This window comes from Pelophylax lessonae (genome assembly GCF_965119305.1).
Source record: "Pelophylax lessonae genome assembly, chromosome: 1".
Lineage (NCBI taxonomy): Eukaryota > Metazoa > Chordata > Amphibia > Anura > Ranidae > Pelophylax > Pelophylax lessonae.
The window spans coordinates 555489181-555515655 of NC_138768.1; the positions used below are offsets into that span (position 1 = coordinate 555489181).

The 26475-nt window shown below is 41.6% G+C and overlaps 1 protein-coding gene across 1 annotated transcript in view; it reads right to left on the minus strand.

The window, feature by feature from the left end:
- ACER1 (alkaline ceramidase 1) overlaps window positions 1–22451 on the minus strand; it is a gene marked incomplete at both ends in the record, with an annotated part of 58421 nt that extends 35970 nt beyond the window's left edge. Inside the window, one exon of the mRNA XM_082250746.1 lies at window positions 22356–22451. Coding sequence (XP_082106872.1) covers window positions 22356–22451 — 96 coding nt within the window. The remainder of the gene's footprint in view (window positions 1–22355) is intronic.
- Window positions 22452–26475: the final 4024 nt, after the last annotated feature.

Here is a 26475-nt window from a genome sequence, read left to right on the forward strand (position 1 = left end):
TCACGGGGTTGGCTGTTGGATGTGTACAACAGCAAGTTTCAGCATATGCTGATGATACGCTCTTTTCCTTGACTAATCCGATAGTGTTACTGCTGGACTGCTATCCAACTTGAAAACAATTTCAGTAAATTGGAAGCAATGGGAGTGTAGCTCGCTCCTCCTCTTCTCCAGAATTTGAGCTTGAATTTCAAGTTCGGCTGGACAGATTCGGCTCTGAAGTATTTAGGCACATATATCCCTTCCAGCTTGTCCCGTACTTTGGAACTCAATTTCCCCCCTCTCTTGAACAAAATTTGCACCTTGTTGGAGACCTGGCATCAAGGTTTGCACTCATGGCTGGCTGCTACAATTTTCCTAAAATGAGCATCCTACCAAAATACTTTTACCTTTTTCAAGCCCTGCCGATAGTGATACCCTCCTATTATTTTAAGCAAGTGCACTCCTTATATATCAAATTAATTTGGGAACATTAACGTCCTTGTCTCCCCTGACATTAAATCTCGCTCCCCAAGCAGTAAGGAGGTCTAGTAGTCCCAGATTGAAATATTACCGGGCAATCCACTTCGGTAGACTAATTGATTGGCACCGCCATTATTCCGCCAGGCTCTGGGCACAAATTAAACAAGTTTAATGTGATATACCATTAATGAGTATTAATGAGTATGATATACCACTAATGATTAATGTGCCCTATGCTGCTATGAAGCTCTACCACATGACTTGAAATTACACCCCTTGCTAGAACCAAGGACCCGTATATGCTCACACCTATTTACACATGCCTCCCATTCCTCTCAAGATTTTCCATTATTCCCAATCTTAGGTAACCTGCAATTTTATGTGGGCCTTCATGACATGACTTTCCATGCCTCACATCAAACTGGTCGCTATCAGGCGTCCCGCTTTCTGACAGTTGATCATTGGCCTTCTATTACATCCCTAATGGATGTCTCAGGCCCTTTCCATCTAAACTTTTGGAGAGCTCTTCAGCTGCATCAATATCTACACTCCCTGCCAAACCTACAGGGCTTTGGTCGTCACTTGACCATATTTAAGAAATGCTATCCAGAAGAAGGAATTCTATCCCAGGTTCTAAAACCTACTGTCTACTTATCACCCCTCCTGAACAACTGCACCTACCTTGTATAAGCGGAAACAGAATTAAACTGCACTTTTACACCAGACCAACAACAAAACATTATCAGATTCTCCCTCAAATCGTCTGTTTGTATGAAGAGTCAGGAAGCCAATTTTAAAATTTTGGTGGCATCATAATCCTTACATGCTACATACATTTTAGCCTTCTTCCAGCCTTTTCTTTTTGCATGTTTCGGTCATTCCGGCAAATATTTATAAAAAATCTATTGTACGTCACCTCTTGAATGCTGCCAAGTCCTGTATTCCCCTTAACTGGATATTTAAAATCTGTTTGTCCTCTCTAAAGAGGGGACAGCTCTCTTTAGACCATAATTTTACTCGTCAGACATTACCTTCTAACTACCTTTATTGTAATGTATCCTCAAACCCCCCCCCCCCCCTTTTTCCCTCTCCCCATCCCTTCTCTAGTCTTATCTTTTTCCTCTAATTCCTATCCTTTAGGAAATAGAAGAATGGAATAGGCAGCCCCATATCCTTCTTTAAGTGGTCCACCTTATGAGATCATTTAGGCTCTGTAAGTGATTGATAAATCTAGGCTTGAACTATCCGCTTTTGTCGATTCCTTGAAGTTTATGTATCTTCAGTGATCACTTACTGGCTTGACTAGGCTTGAACTATCCGTTTTTGTTGATTCCTTGAAGTTTATGTATCTTCAGTGATCACTTACTGGCTTGACATGTTTTATGCTATGTAACTGGATATTCCGATATCTATGTACCATTGATGTAGTGATTTGAAACTGCCTTTTCCTGGCTTAAATAAAATTGGAGAAAAAAAATGTAATGAAGGCCTGTTTGAAGAGTTCAGGGGTAAGTTGTAAGTAAGGCAGAGTTTATGTGTCAATAGTAGGTAATGCAGAGTTCAGGGGTCAATAGTAAGTAACACACAGTACAGAGGTCAGGAGTAAGTAACGCAAAGTGCAGAGGTCAGTAGTAAATAATGCGGAGTTCTGAGGTCAATAGTAAGTAACAGGGGGTCAGTAATAAATGTAGGGGTCCGAGACAAAGCACAAATTTCCCCCTCCCTCTGTGGAAATTCGCTCACCAGACCTCAAATGCAGTGGCACCCTGCAGAGTTAGGTAAGTCCTCCCAGCTCTCCCCCTAGCTGTGTCATATGACACATAAGAGCTGAGTAGGAACCTTGGATTTCCATTGGCTCTGTATTCACAATGCCACTCTGATCTGAGGGCTGGCAGCAAATCAGAGTCACAAAATATCCATTGCATCGCTGCGAATGACAGGTAGAACGTAACTGACCGGTTGGTAACCTACGGTTTAAATTATGTGGCTGCAGTTTGTGGACAGGGCGTCATCTGACCAGGTTATGTATTGAAAGTAAATATTAGGAATATGAGGAATATGATCAGAATGTGCTATAAAAATGTGAGTAAATGCTATAGAGACATAAACAGAGATAAATATTAATATTAACAATACAATGTTGTGTCTGCATGTCATTTTTTGGAAAATCTATTTTGAAAGTAATATGGCTTTTAATGTGCATTGTCAGGATCACAGTAAGGATATAAATTCAATTTGGTGGAAAGGTAGATGACTATTAACTATATATACAGCGGGAAAAATAATTATTTGATCCCTTGCAGATTTTGTTAGTTTCCCCACTTACAAAGAAAGGAGGGGGTCTATAATTTTTTTTATTATAGGTGTATTTTAACCACTTGCCGACTGCCTAACGCCGATCTACGTCGGCAGTCAGCCCCTCACAGGCAAAGTGACGTAGGGCTACGTCACTAGCTTGTGAGGGTCTAGGGAGCGAGCGCGCGCCCCCGGAGGCGCGCTCCCGCGTGGTCACGGACCCCCCCGCGCGTGTGACCAGTGGACCCGATGTCCGCCGGTCACTCGGCGATCGGCGGGGGAGAGGGAGAAGGTCAGACAGCTTGTGTAAACAAGCTGCCTGTCATTCTCCTCGCTGTAAAGACACTGATAAAACGGATCTAGTATGTAGATCCGTTGATCAGTGTCCTTACAGCTCAAGCCACAGCCAATCACAGAAAGCACGCCCCTAGGGATACACACAGCCCCTCCCTTCCAAATAAAGTTAACCCCTTCACAACCAGTGTATTTTTACAGTAACAGTGCATATGTATAGCACTGATTACTGTAGAAATGTCACTGGTAACCCCAAAAGTGTCACAAATGTCAGTCAAGGGTCCGATCTGTCCGCCACAATGTCGCAGTACCGCAAAAAAAATCGCAGATCGCCGCCATTACGCGTTAAAAAAAAAAACAACAAAAATGACAAAAATCTTTCCCTTTGTTAGTAAACGCGATAACTTTTGCGCAAACCAATCAAAATACGCTTTTTGCGATTTTTTTTACCAAACATATGTAGCATAAAACAAATTGGCCGAAAATTTTAAAAAATTTTGATTTTTACTTTTTTTTGGGGGGGAATTTCATATAAAAAAATGTGAAAAATATTGTTATTTTTGCAAAATTGACGCTATTTTTTTGTTTATAGCGCGTGATCAAAAAATCGCACAGGTGATCAAATACCACCAAAAGAAAGCTCTGTTTGTGGGAAAAAAAGGACGTCAAATTCGTTTAGGTACAGCGTCGCACGACCGCGCAATTGTCCGTTAAAGTCACGCAGTGCCGAATCGCAAAATACCCCCTGGTCAGGAAGGGGGTAAAATCTTCCGGGGCTTAAGTGGTTAAATGGTAGTTACAGAATAACAACCATAAATATAGGAAAAACACAAGATACAAATGTTATAAATTGAGTTGCAGTTCAGTAAGTAAAATAAGTATTTGATCCCCAAGCAAAACACGACTCAGTACTTGGTGGAGAACCCTTGTTGGCAAGCACAGAGGGAAGGAGTTTCTTGTAGTTCATGACCAGGTTTGCACACATCTCAGAAGGGATTTTGGTCCACTCTTCTTTACAGACCTTCTCTAAATCCTTAAGGTTTCTTGGCTGTAGCTTGGCAACTTGAAGTTTCAGCTCTCTCTATAACTTTCTATAGAAGAAAGGTATGGAGACCGGCTAGGCCACTCCAGGGCCTTAATGTGCTTCTTCTTAAACCACTCCTTTGTTGTCTTGGTGGTATGTTTTGGGTCATTGTCATGCTGAAAGACCCATCCCTGGCTCATCTTCAGTGTTCTGGCTGAGGGAAGAAGGTTCTCATCCAAGATTTTACAATACATCGCCCCATCTATTGGCCCCTCAATGCTGTAAAGTCTGTCTGTACCTTTACCAGAGAAACAGCCCCAAAGCATAATGTTTCCACCCCCATGGTTGACTGTAGGGATGGTGTTCTTACTGTCATAGTCAGCATTTTTCTTCCTCCAAACATGAGTCCCCCTCCTCAAGAAGGCACATGTACAACCATGCCAATGAACATCTAAATGATTCAGAGAAGGATTGGGAGAAAGTGCTGTGGTCAAATTAGACCAAAATTTAGCTCCTTGGCATTAATTTGACTGTGACCGGAAGAACACCATTCCTACAGTCATGAAGTGAAAACATGATGCTTTGGGGCTTTTTCTCAGCTAAAGGTACATGCCGCATTGAGGGGCCAATGGACGAGCCATGTATTGTAAAATCCTGGATGAAAATCTTCTTCCCTCAGCCAGAACACTGAAGATAGGTAATTCATGGGTCTTCCAGCATGACAATGACCCAAAACATACCACCAAGGCAACAGAAGTGTGGCTCAAGAAGAAGCACATTAGGGTCATGTAGTGACCTTGTCAGTCTCTAGACCTTAATCCTACGAAAAATGAAATGAAAATTTATGGAGGGAGCTGAAACGTCAAGTTGCCAAGAGACATCCAAGAAACTTTAAGGATTTAGGGAAGATCTGTAAAGAAGAGTAGACCAAAATCCCTCCTGAGATGTGTCCAAACCTTGTCACCATCTACAAGAAACATCTTACCTTTGTGCTTACCAACAAGGGTTTCTCAACCAAGTACTAAGTTGTGTTTTGCTTGGGGACCAAATACTTATTTTCCCACTGTGTGTATATATATATATATATATATATATATATATACACACACACACACACACACACACACACACACACACACACACACACACACACACACACACACACACACACACCAACTTCTTCTGCTGCACTGTATGATGTAGTGTACATACAGAGGCTGCACCAAAGCATTAAAATATGTACTGACACTTGAAACACTATGGCCAGCCATACATGGATTAAAATTTGGCCAGTTCAACAGGGGCTAGCTGAATTTGGATTTATGAATGGGAAGGGTGGTTGTACAGAAGTCAATCTACTGATTGACTTCTGTATAACCGACCTGTCAGATTTTTGCCACTTAACCACTTCCCGCCCGCCTGCCCTATAGGCAATTGATGGCGGGAAGGTGGTTACATTATCCTGACCGGATGGCATATCACTCTGGCAAACCTCATCTCCGATCTCGGTAAGGAGCCTACTGACATAGGCTCTTTACCATGTGACCAGCTGTGTCCAATCACAGCTGGTCACATAGTAAACAGGAAGAGCCATTGATTGGCTTTCCTTAGTTCGTGCCTGAGAGGCGCGAATAGAGGAGAGCCGATCTGCGGCTCTCCTGACAGGGGGGGTCTGTGCTGGTAATCAGAGCATTGATTACCAGTGCCGACCCTTGGGGGTGCCACTAGAACCACCAGGGATACCCACCTATGACCCCAGGAATGCCCACCCATGACCCCAGAGATGCACACCATGGCCACCAGGGATGGCAATCAGGGTTCAGGGAGCCTGCCAGTGGTGCCCTCCCAATCATTGCTGCACCCCATGCCATCTATCAGTGCTGCCCACCAGTGCCCATCATTGCCATCTATCAGTGCCACCCACCAGTGCCCTCTATTGCCACCAGTGCCACCTATCAGTGCCCATCTGTGCCACCTATCAGCGCCCATCAGTGCCAATCAGTGCCGCCTATCAGTGCCCATCAGTGCCACCTATCAGTGCCCATCAGTGCTGCCTATCAGTGCCCACCAATGCTGCATATCAGTGCTACCTATCAGTGCCACATATCAGTGCCTATCAGTGCCGCCTATCAGTGCCCATCAGTGCTGCATATTAGTGCCACCCCATCAGTGCCTGTCAGTGCGGCCTCATCAGTGCTCATCAGTGCAGGAAAAAACATATCTATTTACAAAATTTTATAACATAAACAAAAAAACTTTTTTTTTTTTTTTGTTCAAACTTTTCAGTCTTTTTTTATTTTTGTAGCAAAAAAGAAAAATCCTTGCGGTGATCAAATACCACCAAAAGAAAGCTCTATTTGTGAGAAAAAAATGACATCAATTTGGTGTAGGTACAGTGTTGCATGACCGCGCAATTGTCATTCAAAATGCAACAGAGCTAAAAGCTGAAAATTGGCCTGGGCGAGAAGGGGGAAAAGTGCCCGGTATTGAAGTGGTTAATCAGCTTCACATGCTATAGCTGGCAGCGCTGATCAGTGTATTCTGATGGTGGGGAAGTCTCCCCACTATCAGAATACAAAGGCACAGCAGGAATCAAGTAATTTGATTGAACAAAAAAAATAAATTAAATATCCATGGCCTGCTTAAAGCAGAGTTCCAGCCAAAAATACAACTATGTCCTAAACAAAAGCCCACCCACCCCCATCCTTGTTTTTGGATATATTTATTACGGTACGGTAATACATTTCCACATCTAGATCGAACCCCTCCTCCTCCCCTCCCTTTGCCTTCTGGGACCTGTGTGTGTCCCAGAAGACGACGGGCCATTCAGTAAGCGCAGTGCGACTCGCGCATTTGTAATCGGAAATTAGCTGTGAAGCCTGAAGGTTTCTCTGCCGGTTTCTCTTAGTTGCAATGGTGGCACCTGCAACTGAGCCGATGGACAAATCAGCTTAGGGGGGGCCAACATCGCGGGATCCCTGGACAGGTAAGTGTCCATATATTAAAAGTCAGCAGCTACATTATTTGTAGCTGCTGACTTTTCCATTTTTTTTTTTTTTTTAGAGGCTGGAACTCCAACTCCGCTTTAAGAATGACAGCCTTGCCCAAGTGAGATAACAGTTCAAAAAAGAAAAGCAATATAAATATATAAAATAGATAAGAGAGATTTATCATTAGCTAAGTTGCAAAACCAGTTGTGGGAACATTTTAAGTAAATCAGGATAAATAATTATATGCATGCATTTTTTTTATATATATATTGGCTTTTTATTGCAAGTTTGCAAAGATACAAAACAAATAAACAAACATATACATACACAAGGGCAAGAAAAAAACAGGATAATGGGTAAAACTAAAAAAAAAATGATTTAGTAAAAATATCTAGCGTTTAAAATGTTATAGTGCTCTGCAGGTCTATATGTTCAATAAGGATTGGATTGTAGAGATTGTATGTGAGCAGTATATGTAGAAAGGTACTGGGCCTGATTTACTGAAGTACATGCTCATATGCTGTTGCATTGATGGGCCTGCAAAGCAGGATGAACAACCCAATCGGTATTTAAAAATATTTACTATATATGCATGGTTTGCAGAGAGATATGCACAACAGTGACAGTGTACTTAATTCCATGACAAATAGAATTCACTAAGCTGTACATGCTTCAGTGTCTTAGCAATTAAGTGCTAGCATGCTAGGATATAATAGGATGTGTCCCTACTAATTTTGAAGCTATTATATATGTTAGCTATTTTTCACACACTTTTCATGTAAGAACAATACAACGTGATGTGAGCACCCCACCAAAAGAGTCCTTGGTCAAAAAAAGCAATAATGTATGCATTATGTATGGTAGTACAGTGTGCATGCGCACAATTCACCTGGCATATGGCTTTTTTAAGGCTGCTCCTTTGTCTGGTGCATTCTCATTCCATTGCATACCTTAAAGTGATTGTTGTTAAATAACAAACACGTTATACTTACCTGCTCTGTGCAGTTGGTTTTGCACAGAGTGGTCCGGATCCTCCTCTTCTCAGGTCCCTCTTCTGTGCTCCTGGCCCCTCCCCCCTGTTGAGTGTCCCCACAGCAAGCAGCTTGCTATGGGGGCACCTGAGCCGAGTCACAGCTTCCTGTGTCCATTCAGACAGAGAGCCCCGACTCTGACCTGCCCCCTCTCTCTCCTGATTGGCTGACAGATTTTGATTGACAGTAGTGGGAGTCAATCGCACCGTGCTGCTGTCTCAGCCAATGAGGAGGGGAGTCCAGGGCAGCTGAAACACTCCTACAACATCACTGGATAGAGCTGAGCTCAGGTAAGTATTAGAGGGGCGGCTCAAGGTGGGGGGGGGGGTCGCTGCACAAAGAAGGTTTTTTTATCTTAATGCATAGAATGCATTAAGATAAAAAAAAAAGCCTTCTGTCTTTACAATCTCTTTAAGCAATGGCAGTGCTTGTCTTGAATCCAACCCAACCACCAGAGTCCCTGTTGAAGATCAGGAATTTCCAGGACCTTTAATTTAGTGAAATCCTAGTTTCCTAGTCCTAGTCTGCCCACCTGGAAACTCGAGCAACCAGCCGGCACATATGAGCGGGTCTCCAATCATGTAACCTGGAAGCGGCGTCACAACGTCACTTCCGGTTTACTCGGCTGCCAATGGCGCAGATTTCAAAAAAGTGTCAGTATTCAAAAATTCGGATTTCGGTGTTTTGAATACTTTGAAGTGCAGTGGAGGGGTCTGGGGTGTTTTAGACCCCCGATCCCTTCATAAAGAGCACCTGTTACTGCCTATTACTGTCACAAGGTAATGCACCTGGGTGCTATTACATAATCCAAAGTACTACAAAGCCCAGCAGTGTCCTCTCTGGCCCAGGTGGCCATAAAGCGAGTATAGGTCTTAATACCGTATGGTATATAGGACCCACAACATCTGGTGAGTGCATTCTCCTATTATCCCTCACGGTGACACCACAAGTACCAGCATTTGGATCATTGGAGGATTCAACACAGAGCACCTTCACTTTTTCTTTTTTTGGCACTCAAGATAAACGTGTTTTCACTTGAGTCACTTATGAACTTTTATGTGGACTTTTTTATCTGCACATTAGCACTTGAGGCACCTATTGATGTATTTTATTGTATATTTTATGTATTTCAATATTGATTTGATATAATTATTTAATTGGTTTGCACTCAGCTTTAGCACTTTCCTCACCATCAATATCTTTACTATTTATCCGTCGTCTATTTTACTGTTGTGATATTCACCTTGTATGGTTCATTATTATTGGATAATGTAATAGCACCCAGCACTTTATTTGTATCCACCATTAGTTTTTTTATTAGTTTATTCCAAGCAAGCTCTATAGTTGGCAACAAATCCTTTGGGGTCTTATTTTTACCACCATAATTTGTCGCCATTCCACGAGTGTGTGCAATTTTAAGCCATAACATGTTAGGAATCTATTTACTCAGCGTGACATCATCTTTCACGATATACAAAAATATTGGGCTAACTTTACTGTTTAGTTTTTTTTAAATTCAGTGAAATGTATTTTTTCCAAAAAAATTGCGCTTGAAAGACCGCTGCGCAAATACTGCGTGCCAAAAAATATTGCAATGACCGCCATTTTATTCTCCAGAGTCTTTGCTAAAAAATATATAGAAATATATAGAATGTACTATACTTTTATAGATATATAGAATGTACTATACTTTTACCTTTGAGTATCCTCAAAGGTAAAAGTGGGGTATACATACGTCCAGTAATACATCATTAGTCCTCTAATATTGGTGGAAGTGTTTTGTGTACCTACATGAACCACATCTAATACTAGTTTTTATTCACATTTTTATTCACACTTTTATTTACTCACAATGTGCGTTATATGCTATGTCATATGGATGCTAACCATTGCAGCTGCATTTTGTAGATCAATTTCATTCAAGTGTATGTGCAATTGTTTTATTTTGTTTTTATAATGTAACTGTGGTGCATACTACATGGGTTTCATAAACCAACCCTGTTGGGGGCTGAATGGCAGTGCTACAAGAGGGAGGGGTGTAGTACCTCTGCCACACCCCGAGAGGGAGGGGCTCCCGAGATCTGAGGGAGGGGTTTAAGCAATGCATTACTATTTAAACTTATGAGTAGGTCATTACACAGTGGCTCTGAGGAAGAGGCTGAGCCTCGAAACGCGTCAGCCGTCATCTTATCGGATTATGGACTTTCATATGGACTATTCCTGACACTGCAGCAACTGAGTTTGTTATGATCATTTTACACCTGTGTTTGTGAGTAGCCATTTTATATGCTGCATAAATAAAGCCTATTATTGAGGATAATGCGCTAGGTCGGTGCCCCCTCTGTTTGTTTCTTTTTGCCTTGCCTAGCCATCCAAGACGCTAGCTGTAAGTCCCGTGGGGAGTGTGGTCGGGGAGCTTGGATTCTGAGCGCAGGAGAAGGGTGGTATCACCTTATTGTTTTGGATCCAAAATAGTCTGGCTGACGTGTTTCGAGGGAGGACCCTCTTCCTCAGAGCCAAAAGTACACTGTGTGCTACCTTTTTGGATTTTAATAAACTCTTTTAGTGGTAATGCACAAGGTTGGTGCACCCTTCTCTTGTTGTTGTTTTTCAGAATATTTGGATTAGTGATCGACCGATAGTTTGGCCATTGCATATCGGTATCGCCCGATATTGGCCGATATTTTTTATCACTTGACAGGTACTCTTGTGGAGGGATCTGGGGGTCTGAAATACCCCCCTCCTCTGCACTTAAAAGCATTCGAAACGCCAAGTTTGGCTGTTTTGAATGCTGTCATTTTTTTTAATCTGGCACTGAGTACCCGGAAGTGGTGTCATGACCCGGGCGACCCGTAGAAGGCGGAGGGGGGGGACGTCCCCTCCCACTGCTTGTAATGACAGCCGAGCGGCTTCTCAGCCGCATTGGTTGCCATCACAAGACAGCCGACCGTCGGCTATGGACGCTGTTACCGGGGTGATGCCTCTAGCTGCAGGCAATACTCGGGTACAAGCACTTTCCGGAAATATCGGCAATATCGGTCACCTTGGTGGCCGATTCCGATATATTGGGGAAAGTTCATATCGGCCCTCGATATATTGGCTTTGCCGATAATCGGTCGATCACTAATTTGGATACCCTTGGACCTGAGAGGGCAACAAGACCACAAGTTTGTGTGCAAAAGGCCATTCAGATTATTCACCTTCCCGCACATCACTTGAGCGCAGGAGAGACACTGTTTTCCTTATTTTCACCTGATGATCTGGCCAGTAAGTCTGTTGTTTTTCAAAAGAGCAAGCTGCCCTGCAGATGTAGCAGTTAGAGGGATAAGACAAACCATTTACCACTGACACGGGTGCTTACAATGATCATCCTTTTTTCTATTTATGTAAAACATTTATCCAATAAGAAAAAAAAGCTGTTGTTGTTCCTTATTATAAAGTGTGAGCTGGAGTTTAGCCTCAATTTGTCAATGTATTCAAATTTGCTAGTATATTTAACAATCCTCTCTGCCCGGACTGACAATGCTGCTGTTCAAAGGTGCCCCCTGTGCTCCTTCATCCAGAGTGGGGGCATTCTAACACAGAAGGTGTGTTTACTAGCACACATCTGTGATAGGAGAGGGAAAAAAAGCTTAAAAAAAGAAAGTTAAGGCAGCCACCACATCTAATGATTGGTAAACTGCAACATGTAATTTTTTGGGTTTGGGGTTCAATAGTGCTTTAAAGTGTATTAAAATTTAAATCTGCCTCTATCAGCTGCAGGTGAACATACAAAGGAAAGCAATCACATGAGTTTTTTTATTTATTGGTCATCTGACTCAATGCGTGTGAACTGCTGTTAGAGATACAAAGTACAATGCACATTACAGGGTCACGAGGATGTAATCAATACAACGCTCTTACACAATTTCCACCCGGCCTTTCTTGATCTTTAACCTACACAGTATCCTGATTAACAGAATTATAGCAGGTGGTGCTTAAGTCAACATTCATAAAAGAACAGGAAAAAAAATCTAAAATGGTTTGTGAATACTAGATTTCATTGTTAATTTGCAACTTTTTAATACACTTGACTGATCCCATTTACTATTGTATTCTGTGCTATAAGGGCTCCCATAATATTACTAAGAGCCCCAGGACTTGTATAGACTTTTTTTTTTTTACTATTGATATTTGTTGGGTGAACTTATACTCTATTATACAGTTTCAAAGGTAACAATGCCGTCTAAAGCCAGCCATACATGGATTAATATTCAGCCAGTTCAGCAGGGACCAGCGGAATTTCAATCCATAAATGGGCAGGTTGGTTGTACTGAAGTCAATCTGGTTAAAGTGTAACTCCACTTTTTTTGAGAAAAAACATTCCCCTCTGGGTGATCTCTGTACATTACAAGGACTTTAACAAACTTTGTTGCAGATTCCTACATTTTATTATTCTGAAGAAATCACTGTTTGTGCCTCTGTGCTGAGTGGGTCTAATGGGAGTGGTTTCATTATTATCTATCAGCTGTGGCAGCTGCAGAGCTCTAATGAGGAAATCTGCTGGGCCTGCATCCCTTTGGACGTGTTCCTATTGGAAGTATCTCACCAAATATTACATTTTTGTTGCAGGGGATGCCAGAAATCTGACTTGTATCTTAGGTAGACTTCTGGGAAAATTAGTGAGCCAATCACACAAGCAAAATTATGTAGGCCTACCAGGGAATAATACTAACCTAACAAACAAAACTATACATGTAGGCCTGTAATCACATTAAGGCCTCTTTCACACGAACGATCCGATCAGATCCGCCTGTCAGTTTTTCAGGCTGATCTGATCGGATCCCCATGCATCCCTATGGGGCAGCAGATGTCAGCGGAGACATGTCTGCTGACACCCACTGCCATCCGCATTTGATCGTGTCCCTGAAATCCAGACGGATGGAAACCCTATTTTCCATCCGTCCCGGGGATCAGATCGGCTGGGATTGGATGAGAGTGGACAGGCGGTCCGCTCTCATCCAATTCCCCATAGAGAGCAGCGGGGCTCTGACACCTCCCTCTCTGCACACAGAGCGGAGACGGAGCTGTCATCCACCTGCTCAGTGGGGATTGGCGGATCGATCCCCGCTGAGCAGAGAACGGTCCGCACCGGACAGCGGACCGTGTGAAAGGAGCCTAAGTTACTCTTAGATCTGACACATTACAGCTCTAAATACACACTGGCTTTACTGTCTAAAAATAATTTTATCATTTTCATGTGACAGCCATATTAAAATGTACTGAAACCTAGACAAGAAGATTTTTTATTCTTTAATAGAATGAGTTAGAAGTGATTGAAACAGGTTTTCAATCAGTACTATATTCTACTATTTTATAGATGACAGGCAGGTAGAAGCATCTGTGACAGAAGAGACATAAACAGTTTCTTTCGTCATAAAAAAAGCCTGCCTTGCGGCACTTTTTTAACAAACCATAAATATTTTCACTTAACTAGTTAAGCCCCGGAAGATTTTACCCCCTTCCTGACCAGGGCCTATTTTGCGATTCGGCACTGCGTGACTTTAACGGACAATTGCGCGGTCGTGCGACACTGTACCTAAACTAATTTGACGTCCTTTTTTCCCACAAACAGAGCTTTCTTTTGGTGGTATTTGATCACCTGTGCAATTTTTTGATCATGCGCTATAAACGAAAAAAGAGCGTCAATTTTGCAAAAATAACAATATTTTTCAAATTTTTTTATATGAAATTCCCCCCAAAAAAATGTAAAAATCAAAATTTTTTAACATTTTCGGCCAATTTGTTTTATGCTACATATGTTTGGTAAAAAAACGAGTTATCGCGTTTACTAACAAAGGGAAAGATTTTTGTTGTTTTTTTTAACGCGTAATGGCGGCGATCTGCGATTTTTTTTGCGGTACTGCGACATTGTGGCGGACAGATCGGACCCTTGACTGACATTTTTGACACTTTTGGGGTTACCAGTGACATTACTACAGTAATCAGTGCTATAAATATGCACTGTTACTGTAAAATTACACTGGCAGTGAAGGGGTTAACTTTTTTTGAGAGGGAGGGGTTATGTGGGGCATGATTCTAACTGTGATTGATTCTAACTGTGATTGGCTGTGGCTTGAGGTGTAGGAACAGTGATCAACAGTCCTACAGTCCTACATAGTAGAACCGTATGATCACTATTCCTACACAGGGGAGAATGACAGGCGGCTTGTTTACATTAGCCGCTTGCCTTTCTCCCTCTCCACAGACGATCGCGAGTGACCGGTGGACGATCGGGTCCGCCGGTCACACGTGCGGGGGGGTCCGTGACCGCACAGGAGCGTGCCTCCGGCGGCGCGCGCACGCTTCCGAGACCCTCACAGGCTAGCGTCGTAGACCTACGTTGCTTTGCCTGTGAGGGGCTGACTGCTGCAGTAAATATACTGTGGGCAGTCGGCAAGCGGTTAAAGGTGAAGTGGACTTGAGTACCAAACTGTATTCAATATATCAAACTATTATTCTGTCACCAGAGAAAGAAATGATGTGGTAAGCACAGGAAAATTAAAATAATTGTAGCACCCTCCTAAGAGAGAGTATAGTTTTGAGCTCTGTCTGCTTACCAGAAGGACTGCAGGTAAATTTATATTCTCTGCCTACCAGGGAGCAGGATCTGCTAGTGAGGTCTGCTCAATGTGCTCAGATGCAACTCAGTCTGTCTGCAGAGTGTTTCACACTGGCCCAATAGGGAGGCATTTTGGACAGTGGGAGGAAACCTGACAAATGAGTGCACAGGTGTTTGATACAGCCCTTGTGATTTGGCAGAGGAAAGTGTCTCGGTGCATGCTGGGATACTGTATAAATGCCAGGAGCACATGTGCTGTGGGTCTTTCGTTTGGATAGCGGAGTCCCGGAAGGAGGAGGCAGCTGCCACCTCCTCTGTAAAAGTGCCATATGGCCTCAGGTAGTCGACCTGAGGGCCTACAGAGAGCTAAAGAAGAACTGAACCCAGAGGTCCTGTGAAGCTGGCTGGAAGGGGGAGACAGTGAAGGATCTGATTCTGCAGTACAGTGAGTACAGATCTGTGTCAAGGGGCCTGACCTGAGGGGGCCACCCTTGCAGCTAGAAGAGTCACTGGATGGGTGTCAGCAAAGGGGATGAGTGTCCTGAAGAGAATGTAGATCACCAAGTCTATTGCTTTAGAGAAAGAGCAAGGAGACTTAACCCTTTCCATACATGTGGCAGTATGGTTCAAGCAGTGTAGCTGCTTCCACAAGCAACCAGGTGAGGCCAACTGAAAGTTGTCCTTATCCAATGTACATAGTTCCAGTTGCTAAAGATTAAAGGCTTGACATTAAACTAATCCCTTTTGATGCATTTGCTACCACACTCCCCTGACCCCTAAACCTATTTCAATCCTCTACTCATACCTCACTCATTTATAAACCCATACTGCTCATACCTATATATCCAAATTGGAGAGAGATATAAGCTCTACCAAATCTGAGGAGAACTGACTTTAAATTTTGTCCACAGTCACCTCTAGAACCATTGCCATTACTTCTTTGGAATCAGGCTTTAAAGTCCTAACTTGTTGGTACATGATACCCTCAAGGCTGGCACATCTTCGCCATGTGTAATCTAATACTGTAAATGCTTTAGAGCACAGGTATTAAACACAAGGCCTGTGGGCCGAATCCGGCCCTCCAGGCCATTTTTCTCCTGTAGCTGCAGGAGAGCTGCAGTCCTCCTCCAAACCTTATACTTTCTGCTTTCCAGCAATGCCTCCAGCTTCTTCACAGCAGCTCCACAAGGTAAGGGAGGTGCACTGTGATGTAAGGGAGGGTGGAGGACTCAACTTCTGATGGTGGAGAGGCTCTTGACGTCTTATGTAAGGGTAGGGGGTGCTTTTGACATCTAGTCTTACAGATACAACCGGCCCTTTTGAGGGCAATCATAATGCTGATGCGGCCCGCGATTAAATTGAGTTTGACACCCCTGCTTTAGAGGATGCAATGTAGTTGGAGAAATGCATATATGAGGCTTGCCAGTAGCTGGGACCAAAATATTTAAGCCCTTATAAAGTTGATTCTACACCCACATCCTCAAAGACCCATGGATGGCGCATTTTTTATTTCCTTTTTTTTACCTCCAACCCTCCTCTTTACTAATCTCCAACACTGACTACCCACAGTATATTTTTTGGCAACTAAGCTATTGCTCATTCTTAAAAAAAATTTACATGGTTTGCATAGGTGAGACAAAAAAATTGAAACACTTTTAAAGAATGAGAAGCTAACAGGTATACTTTTCAATTCACATGAATGTTTTTTTTTAAGATATGGAGATCTTGGACTGAATCTGCTCATCCCTTCCTTTCTACCAGTAAACTAACATGTTTTTAGCGAGCAACACTAAAGGAAGGTAACATCAAGGGGCTCCAACCCTATTCTTTTTCCCCCACTCCTATTCCGTCTATATATTTAAATTTTCATCCCTTGTTCCTTCTTCCACTCTTTCATTGAACACTAGACCTTAACAACAAAGCCTAATCACCTTACCATTATTTAAAAGAATATTTCATATTAGTCTAACATGTCACCTTATTATAGGAGACTATGCACATGACGTGCCTTGTTTCCTCTTTTTAACCTTTTGTTGTGTCTTTTTTTGATTATTAAAATTACCAATTTATGTGTTTTTTTTTTTTTTACAAATGTATGTTAAAGAGAATGCAATACGTGGTGTTAAGATTTCATTGTGACGTGTACAGTATGTGTACTCTATGCCTAAAACTTCTACCTTTGTCTTATGTTTTAAATCTCAAAAAAAAACAAATGAACAAGAAAAAAAGAATAAATGCTACCAATAATAAATATAAGAAAATGCCATGTGTAAAATAATTTTGGTGACTATATAAATGCAAAAAAGACTAAGCTCACTTGTCCTTAGAGAAGACAGAAGAAGGTTCAATTCACTAAGCTATAACACAAGTTTTATTTGCCAAAACAATCAATGTTTTCAGTCTTATTGTTATCTTTATATTTTATTGGTAAAAAATGATGACCAATGTGGCAAATAAAGATCGTTATAGCTCAGTGAATTGAGGTTTATGACATTGAGTTAATCTGTCTTTATTTCACCAAAAGGGGTACATTTGTCAATCAAAATCATTCAGTTGTAGAAATTTGCTGTTTGAAAGGAAGAAAGCTGATTGCTCGATCCTAAAAAGGAAAGATAATAATCTTTGCTGATAGTTCTGGATTCTACCTGCACTTTGAAGAGCATAAGAATACAACTGGCAGTATTATTTCCATTTCTATCGTGTTACATCTGCAGAAATGACTTCACTAACCACACAACTATAAGTATACTTATGCCACATGTGTATTTTAACCACTTTAAGACCGGAAGGATTTGCCCCGTTAATGACCAGGCCCTATTTTGCGATTCGGCACTGCGTTATTTTAACGGACAATTGCGCGATCGTGCGACACTGTACCCAAATAAAATTGATGTTCTTTTTTTCCCCACAAATAGAGTTTTCTTTTGGTGGTATTTGATCAACTGTGCAATTTTTATTTTTTGCGCTATAAACAAAAAAATAGCGACAATTTTGAAAAAAAAAAAAACAATATTTTTCACATTCTGCTATATAACATTCCCAAAAAAAAATTAAAAATCAAAATGTTTTAACATTTTAGGCCAATTTGTTTTCTGCTACATATTTTTGGTAAAAAAAATCGCAATAAGCGTATTTTGATTGGTTTGGGCAAAAGTTATCGCGCCTACTAACTACGGGAAAGATTTATGTCATTTTTAATGTTTTTTCTTTTTTTTTTTACTAGTAACGACGGCGATCTGTGTTTTTTTTGCGGGACTGCGACATTGCGGCGGACAGATCGGACCCCTAGCTGACATTTTTGACACTTTTGGGGGTACCAGGGACATTACTACAGTAATCAGTGCTAAAAATATGCACTGTTACTGTAATAATGACACTGGCAGGGAAAGGGTTAACCCTATGGGTGATCAATGGGTTAAATGTGAGCCTAGGGGAGTGATTCTAACTCTGGGGGGCGTGGCTTGTGAAATTACCATAGAGACATGTGATCCTATATAGAAGGATCACATGATTTCTATGATCATCCCAAGGAGAAGGACGGGCGGCTGTGTTTACAACAGCCGACCGTCCTTCTCACTCAGCATTGGAACAATTGTGGGGCAGCAATCGGAGCCGCCTGACCCATGCCTCGGCTTCCCCACTGCCAATTGGGAGCGGAAGCGCGCCGTCGGCGGCACACGCGTGCCCCCTAGCTTCCCGCACGCGACTGACGTAGATCTACATCGGTTTGCGCAGGAGAGCCACCCTGCCGCAGTAAATCTGAGACGGGTGGTTGGGAAGTGGATATTATATCTATCAACACATAACTCGCATATATACTTGCATAAATACATTCAGAGCTGTTGGAACAAGGCAATCCTCCTAATAAAAAATTTAGACAGTGGAGTGGCTGTACAATGTTCTTTCTTCATCTTATATAATAAAACGTATTTACTTTATTATTGTTTTCTTAACTTTTGTTAAAAAAGGCTCACCAGGCAACACTGTTTTCTGATCATGTGACTGCCGTGATTAGCTGTCACAGTGGTCACATGATCTGAAAGTAGAGATTGGGAGTTTCCCCTTAGTTGCCGGGAGCACGTAGGCTGCGCACTCTCAGCACATCTCTGTTTACATTCTGGTATGCATATATGTGGCCACTTGGCATTAAGGCCCACCCGCAGAGAGGCACATATATGGGTACCATCCGCGCAAAGTGGTTTATATGTATTTCCACTTTGGCAGTCACATTTTGGAAAACCCCACTATATGGTTGCTATGTGTTCCTATTTAGACAGCATACCTAAAAATATATTTTATTCTTCTTACCCTTTGTGTTTGAAGCAGGCCTTGCAAACCACAAACCACAAAGAACAATTTGAAAGTAAAAGTAGAGGGACAAAGTGGGGACAGACTGCATTTCCTCTCATTAACATACAATGTAAAATTCAAGCCCCTAGTTCTTAAAGCTTTTGCTTAGGCAGACAATGTTCAAATCTAGTTTACCACTGATATGAGATCTGACAGCACTGTACAGACAGAGCCTTCCTTACATTACATACAAGGGGATCACTTCAATCTTGGAGAACACAGTGAGTAAAAATATAAGCAGCAATTTTTAAAATTTTATTAGATATGCACCCCCCCCCCCCAAAACACACATACACTTCTGACATAGGTTTGGAGGTGTGACCAGTGATATCTCCTATTGAAAGTCTTATCTCTGCTTTTGAACTCATGATGGAGACCATTGTGTCGCGAGACTCACGTTGACCTATTTCATTCCAGCTGAATGAGCCTAGAAGTGCTCAGCACCTCTGGGGGAATACTGGCGTTGGGATTTTCAAGATCATGTGCTTTGTGTGTGTTTAAAAAAGAATTTATGTATGTTTTTAAAAAAAAATTGCTTTGATATACATTTGGGCAACTATCATGAAAAAAACCCCACAAAATCAACCACACCATGTTTTAATTCCATAGGTCCTGCGCTTATACAAAATAGATGGTTTGGGGAGATACATCTTAACCTCTCCAGTCTGTTTTATGCATTAGAAAGATAGCAATATTGGTTCAGACTTCTAAAGGGTACAAAACGGGAGGTAATGCCTGGCAGTAAAAAGATTAAAGCTTGCTGCATTGTGTGCATTGTTTTCTTCTATAAGCCTGACCATGCTAACTTTTGCAGTTGCACTGCATTGGCTTTGTAGAGGGGGAAACCAAAAACAACTTTGTGGGCTCAGAAGAAAACATATTTGATCAGTGAAGCTTTTGGCCTTAGTATATTTTTTTCTTTGCTTTTATATTAATAAATAAAAGTCTTAAAAGTGCTATGAGACCCTGTCATACATTATCTTCCTCAATCAGAGATCGAAAAACACTTAGGAGATAATCTACTCTGTCTGGCTGTGTAATGATTAAACCAAGCTGCAATAGCATATGGCAAATAATGACAAAATAATGTATATAGGATTAAAGCACCTGCACACGATTACTGCAAAAATATGTAGTATCTGCACTAATCATTTACTCTTTTATAGCTGCACAGATCTATCTATTGTAACCTCTTTAACCACTTAGCCCCTGCACCTATATATCTCTTATGGAGCAGAGCAATTTTTACATTCCAGCTTTGGGCCTATTGTCTTGGGAAAAAAAATAAAAAAAGTACACATATTGAATTTTTTTTTTCAGAACAAATAAGGCTCTCTTTTAACGATAGTATATGTAATCAAAATGCTTAAAGTGATACTAAACACACACTGTTTAATTTACATTGTCCCTTTCTGAATGTGGATGATGGTACTGTAATTGATTTTAATGAAAAAAAAATCTAAGTACCTTTTTCCTAATTTATATACAGCTGCCACATGCCCCAGCTCCTTCCCAGCCTGTCTGCAGGGAAACATAAGCAGGAGGAGCTTTTAGTCCTCTGCTGCTGGTCACATGTTGTTCAAAATACAAAGAAACAGCCTTTGAAATGCAGAGTAAAAATAAATTAATAATATTAATAAACCTTTAAATCGGCATACAAATATATATTTGGAATGAAATCTTTATTATTTTGTGGAAATAACAGGGTGTGGGTGGATTTTTGCCAATCACAGACTGTGTCACACCCCTCAAGCCTGTGTCTTAAAATAAGAGGGAGATGAAGCCTCCATTAACCTACATGTAATATCCCACCCTGTTGTGTTTAGTTGGTAAGTGTGCATTTATTACCACTGTGTATATGCCCACATATAACTCTATAGTCATATGAGCTGCTCAAACGTGAAAGGGGGGAAATGCTCAGCATAGAAACTCACTGAAAACTTATCATGTGCAGAGTTGCCACCACAGCTGCAAAATCCTTAGCTAAATTGGTGATTAGGACAGAAGGGGGAGATAGGGAGCAGCAAGATCAACCACGTTTTTTGCAGAATACAGAAAACAAATCTCATAGTGACTGAATGAGTATGAACAGCATGTAATACACCATTTATTGATAGTTTTTTATGATGTGGGTTTAGTGACACTTTAAAGATGTTAGAAAGCAAAACAACATGCTTATTCTCTAGTTTGACCAGAGTTGCTTTTCAAACATTGTGTGTTATAGTAGTTAAGAAGTGCACATTTTATTCTGTAATACAGTATGTCCTGTTTATATCCAATCTAAAATTACATTTCTTCTACAAAGCATGGGAAAGTTATTTACAAAAAAAGTTTATTTTTTTTAATGCGTTTTAATGCGTTTTATTTTTTTATTTTTAATGCAATGCTACAACAAATTAACAAAAACGAATGTTAAAATGTGTTTAAATAAAATGATTAAATAAAAATGTTTGAAAACGAGATAAAAAGAGAAAGCTTAATTTGTGTTGGATGCAGAATGTTATCTGGCTGTCAAGCCTAGGCTAGGTTCCCAATTGTGCAGGTGGTTGTGGGTGCGGGACAATGGGTAAATCGCAAACATTTATTCTTAATGGCATGCATCTGAAACCGCAGCGCATTTTTAGTTGCGAGATATTGCATGTTGAAAAAGAACCGTGCGATTTCTTTCCGGCTGCGGTTTAAAAATGGTGCAGGAACCTTTTTCCTGCATGAATAAGCTGCTGTGCCCACGCAAACATGGCTCGCAGAGCCACATAGATGGGAACCAAGCCTAAAAGCTGTCGTACAAAGCCTACATTTCAGCTGACTTTTGCCGAATACAATCAGATACAGCCATTGTTCGGGTGATCTGACAGCTGCAGGTGACAGCTGTCTGAATGAAAAAGCGGGTTACTGGTTGGACATGGACTGTTTTTTTTTTTTTCCAGCCAGCAGACTGATCGAAAAAAAAAAAACGGATTTCTCCATCCACATAAGCGAGGTGGATGGAAGAATCCTTTATTCTAATAAAAAAAAACTATTATCATAAGAAAACTATCATGTAGATAATGTATTAGGTACATACTTTTTTATTTATAATGGACAATTAATTATAATATAATGGCGGTGACTAATACTGACAGTAACATTTCTGTCTTGTTTTGTCTACTGTATACTAATTCATATAATTTTAAATGGTAAGGTACACCTTTCGCCACCCCTGAGATTTCATAAGTTCACAGTGAAATTTCATTAATTGCGGTTCAGTTCAGACTTGTATGCCCCAACTGTGAGAAGGTACATAACAATATTCCATACACCAATTGACATACCGTATTGTAGTATTCTGCCACATATTCTGAATGCAGATAGTTTGCTTCACACCAGTCAATCTCGGAGCTATGTCTTGCAAATATACTGGGAGGCATTCTAGGCGAAAAAAAAACAAAATATGATAACCTCTTTTCTTGTGGAAAAGCAAGATCAATAAAAAGCACATAGGAACATAATACAGATTTTTACAAATCATTTTTAAAAAGCGTTTAAGATCCAGTTCACACTATTGCGATGCTTGAGCTAGCGCAATTCCAGTTCCAGTTCCCGCATCGCATAGGACTCGCAGGCATTTCACACTGCCTTATGTGAACCGCTGCGGGTGTCAATACAAAGTTAATGACACCCCCAGATTAGTTCGCAGTGCGAGCTGTGAATTTGGACAGGATTTGGATCGTATGCGATTTTATTCCAGTGTGGGAAAAAAAAGGTTCCTGCAGCATTTTTGTGCAAATGCAATGTGAGTTCAGCCATGTATGGCTGAATTTGCATCGTGCAGACATTGCACGTGATCTGCACAGCAATGCTGTGCGAATCACATGCAATGTCTGTGTTTGCAATAGTGTGAACCCAGGCTAAATGTATATGTAAAATTATACACATATACTGTAATATATATATATATATATATATATATATATATATATAGCTTTCATTTTATGGATAGTGTGGAACCCACTGATAATGTTGTACTTTAACGCAGTTAATTATGGCCATATAGTGTGACCAAATCCCCATATTTACTCATTTAGATCAAGTCTCAGTAGCCTTGTAATATTTGAAAGTTACTCCTCTTGCATGTGTGCGCTATCCTCTGTGGTTTTATATATATATATATATATATATATATATATATATATATATATATGTATATATATATATATATATATATATATATAATGTATACATGTTGTACATAGTATATGTTTTAAAAATATACTTCAGCAATAGTTTGTTTTATTTGTTCGAATGCCTTGTTAAATGTTTCCTCTGCACTAGGACATAATTTAGTAATCGAACATGAGATCTCCAGCCCTTTAAAAGGAAACTGTCAGGACAGGATGGAACTGCCATTGCTGACTGCCCTTCATCAGGGATCAAGTAGGAAAGGAAGAAGGATAACAGCCTTGGAGCATGGACCTAACAGTAAAGGTAAACTTTTATACTTAAATGTGTATCCCCCAACCCCTTTTCTTTAAGGTTGGGTTCACAATGATGCAAATTGGATTCAGGTTACCCCGCATCCACGTTGCATGACAGGAGAGTGTGACTGGCTATCAATGGAGCCGGTCTCACACCTCTGGGACGACCTTGGTCTGCGCTGGAAAAAGGTCCTGTGCGTCTTCTGGTCCATTTTAGGTCTGAATTCAGGCAAAATTCGGACCTGATTCGCACCTGAAACGGAGAACAGGGACACACCAGAACCAGGGGCGTAACTACAAGGGTTGCAGAGGTTGCAATTGCAACCAGGCTCCATGCTCCAGGGTGCCTGTGTGGCTCCCATGTATACCTGGATAGGAGGGGGGGCAGGGGCAGCATGTAGAAAAATCACTGTCCTCCTTTTTCCTCCGGTAGCTGCAGAAGGAAAATGGAGGAGATTGGTTCCTCTGTATGCTGCCCCCGCCACTCCTCCTATCCAATTCACTTATGTTCTGCTGTCTCTGGGCTCTGTGCTCCCTGGTCCCCCCCCCCCCCCCACTGTTCTCCCTTCCCTCTCCTGCCGGCTGCTGCAGGGGATGTGTCAAAATAGAGAACCAGGAAGGGGTCGGTAAATATGTAATTTACCAGCTCCTTCCTTTTCTGAATGGACAGAGTCATAGTCAGTGACATTGTAAAAAAATAAAATAAAATTAGAAAAAATAATACAATTAAAATACCAAAAAACAAAAACTACTGACACCAGTGGGTGAACTTCCAGGATCGCAAAGGTCACACTCGCGATGAGGCCCTGGCATTCCACCACCATGGGGAGGCCCCAAGATGGCAGGAAAGGAGCCCACTGCAGAACTTGTGAAAGGGTCCCACAAGGAGAGTAAAGGGCCCCAGGATCAGTGGGAAGAGCCCCAGGCTTGAAGGGAAGGGCTCCGGCCAGGGGTCCAGGGGGCCCTTCGTGGTTTCTTGCCCTGGGGCCCTGAAGGTTCTACTTACACCTCTGACCGGAACCCTCTGCTGTGAGCGGCGGCCGCACCTAGTTTGAACCCGGCCTGACTCAACCTGGCTCTCCCGTTATTCTTAGAGCTTGTTGTTGTGCCACAGGAGGGGAAATCACATGTAAACACTGCCGAGTACAGCAGAGGGCTGGGTAATTTAAAGCTGGTCTTCACTGCTTCTGAAGACTGTCTTTGGGTATAATAAATAGGAGTAAACATATCCAAGCACTCCTAGCAATTTTGATATGCTAAGCAACTGAAGGGATAGCTCTGTAAACTTGATTGTATCCTTCTCTATAGGACATCTGATGGATCAAAGTCTTTTGAATAAGTTTTTATTGGGTTTTCCAAAATACAAGGCACAGAACATCAACAGTAGACTGTAACCACAATCATGTAAACAAATTCGCAAGTAAGGCAAGATGGAGTGATCCATCCATATTCACAATTTCTATCATGTGGGCAGAGAAATGACAATCACATTTGAACCGTAGTCACTTAAGGAGATACATATAAACTGTCTGTGGTTCAATAAGATTCTGAGATCATTAGAACAACGGCATGTGCAGCCTCCACGTGGCACCCAACTGGGACCATACGTAGCCACGGAAGGACGCCCACACCTCTGCTCCCATGCAAGGACAGAGAAAAAAGAGAAGACAATGAAATAAAAGAAAAAGAGGAAGAAACAATGGCAATCATGAGGGTGACTTCAAGAAGCTCTGTAGGCCTCCTACAATCTCCATCTATCCTGAAAATGTGTAAAAGTTAAAGCTGAGCAAGAAAGAATACTTTCATATTCATGAGATTCATCTACAACCTGGATAACCTCTCTCATTGAGGGTGAGATATTGTTCTTCCAATTGCGGGCTATGACTAGCCTGGCTGCATATAAAATATGTTGCACAATGACCCTGCTCAAGGGTGGGTACCAGTCCAACCCAATACCCAAAAGCGCCTGCTCTGGTCTGATTTTATTAAAGATACCTGTAACATCTGCTATTAATCTGTGTACAGAAGACCAAAAACTCCTCAGCGATAAACAGGACCACAGCATATGAAACAGTGTTCCAACTTGTACACATCCCCTCCAACAAAGATTGGAGCAAGAATGTTGAAATTTTGCTACGATATACGGGGTCCTGTACCACCTCAGATGAATCTTTAAGGCCCCCTCCCTAAAGTTTGAACATCTGGTCAGAGAGTAATTCAATTTAAATGCCTTTTGCCACTGAGCGTCAGTAAAGGACTTTTGCAGGTCTTTTTCCCATTTAAGTTGGTGGGAAGATTTCACAAAGTTTGATCTATCATGCATTGAATTGTAAAAAATGCTAATGCCATGCTTGGTTGAGGGGTCAACGAAACAAAAGGAGTAAACATGTTTAGGGAGGGAAACGGAAGTCTTGGACAGTGTTCGTAGAATATGTACTATACGCATGTAGGTCAAGTATTCCGTTTTGAAGTCAGGGAATTTATTGCACATGTCTGGGAATGGCGTGAGAACGGAGTGAGAGTACAGGTCCGTGATTTTTGACAGGCCATACTTCCCCCAATGAGCCATCTGAAGGTCAGGAGAGAAAGCTCGCAAAGCAGACAGTGGAAGTGACAGAGAGCAAAGTTCTCCCGAGTGTGACCCATGCTTCCAGAAATAACTCCAGGCCTGCAGCGTGGCCTTGACTGTTGGGTGGTCATCTAGCGGTAGCTTGTCTGTAAGTGTGCTTGCTAGTACTCGGTCAGCTAATGTCAAACGAGGTGTACTCGCTTGTTCTATGGATTGCCGTAAGGGAACCTGAGATGGGGAGAACCAGGATTTAGATTGGGCAAGAATTGCTGCCATGTGGTAGTCCCTCATGTCAGGCACCCCCATTCCCCCCACCCCTACCTGTTTAGTCAGAGTCCCATGAGAAATTCTGGGACGCTTATCCAACCACAAAAATCTACCCACCACCGACTGCAGGGATTTGTAGAA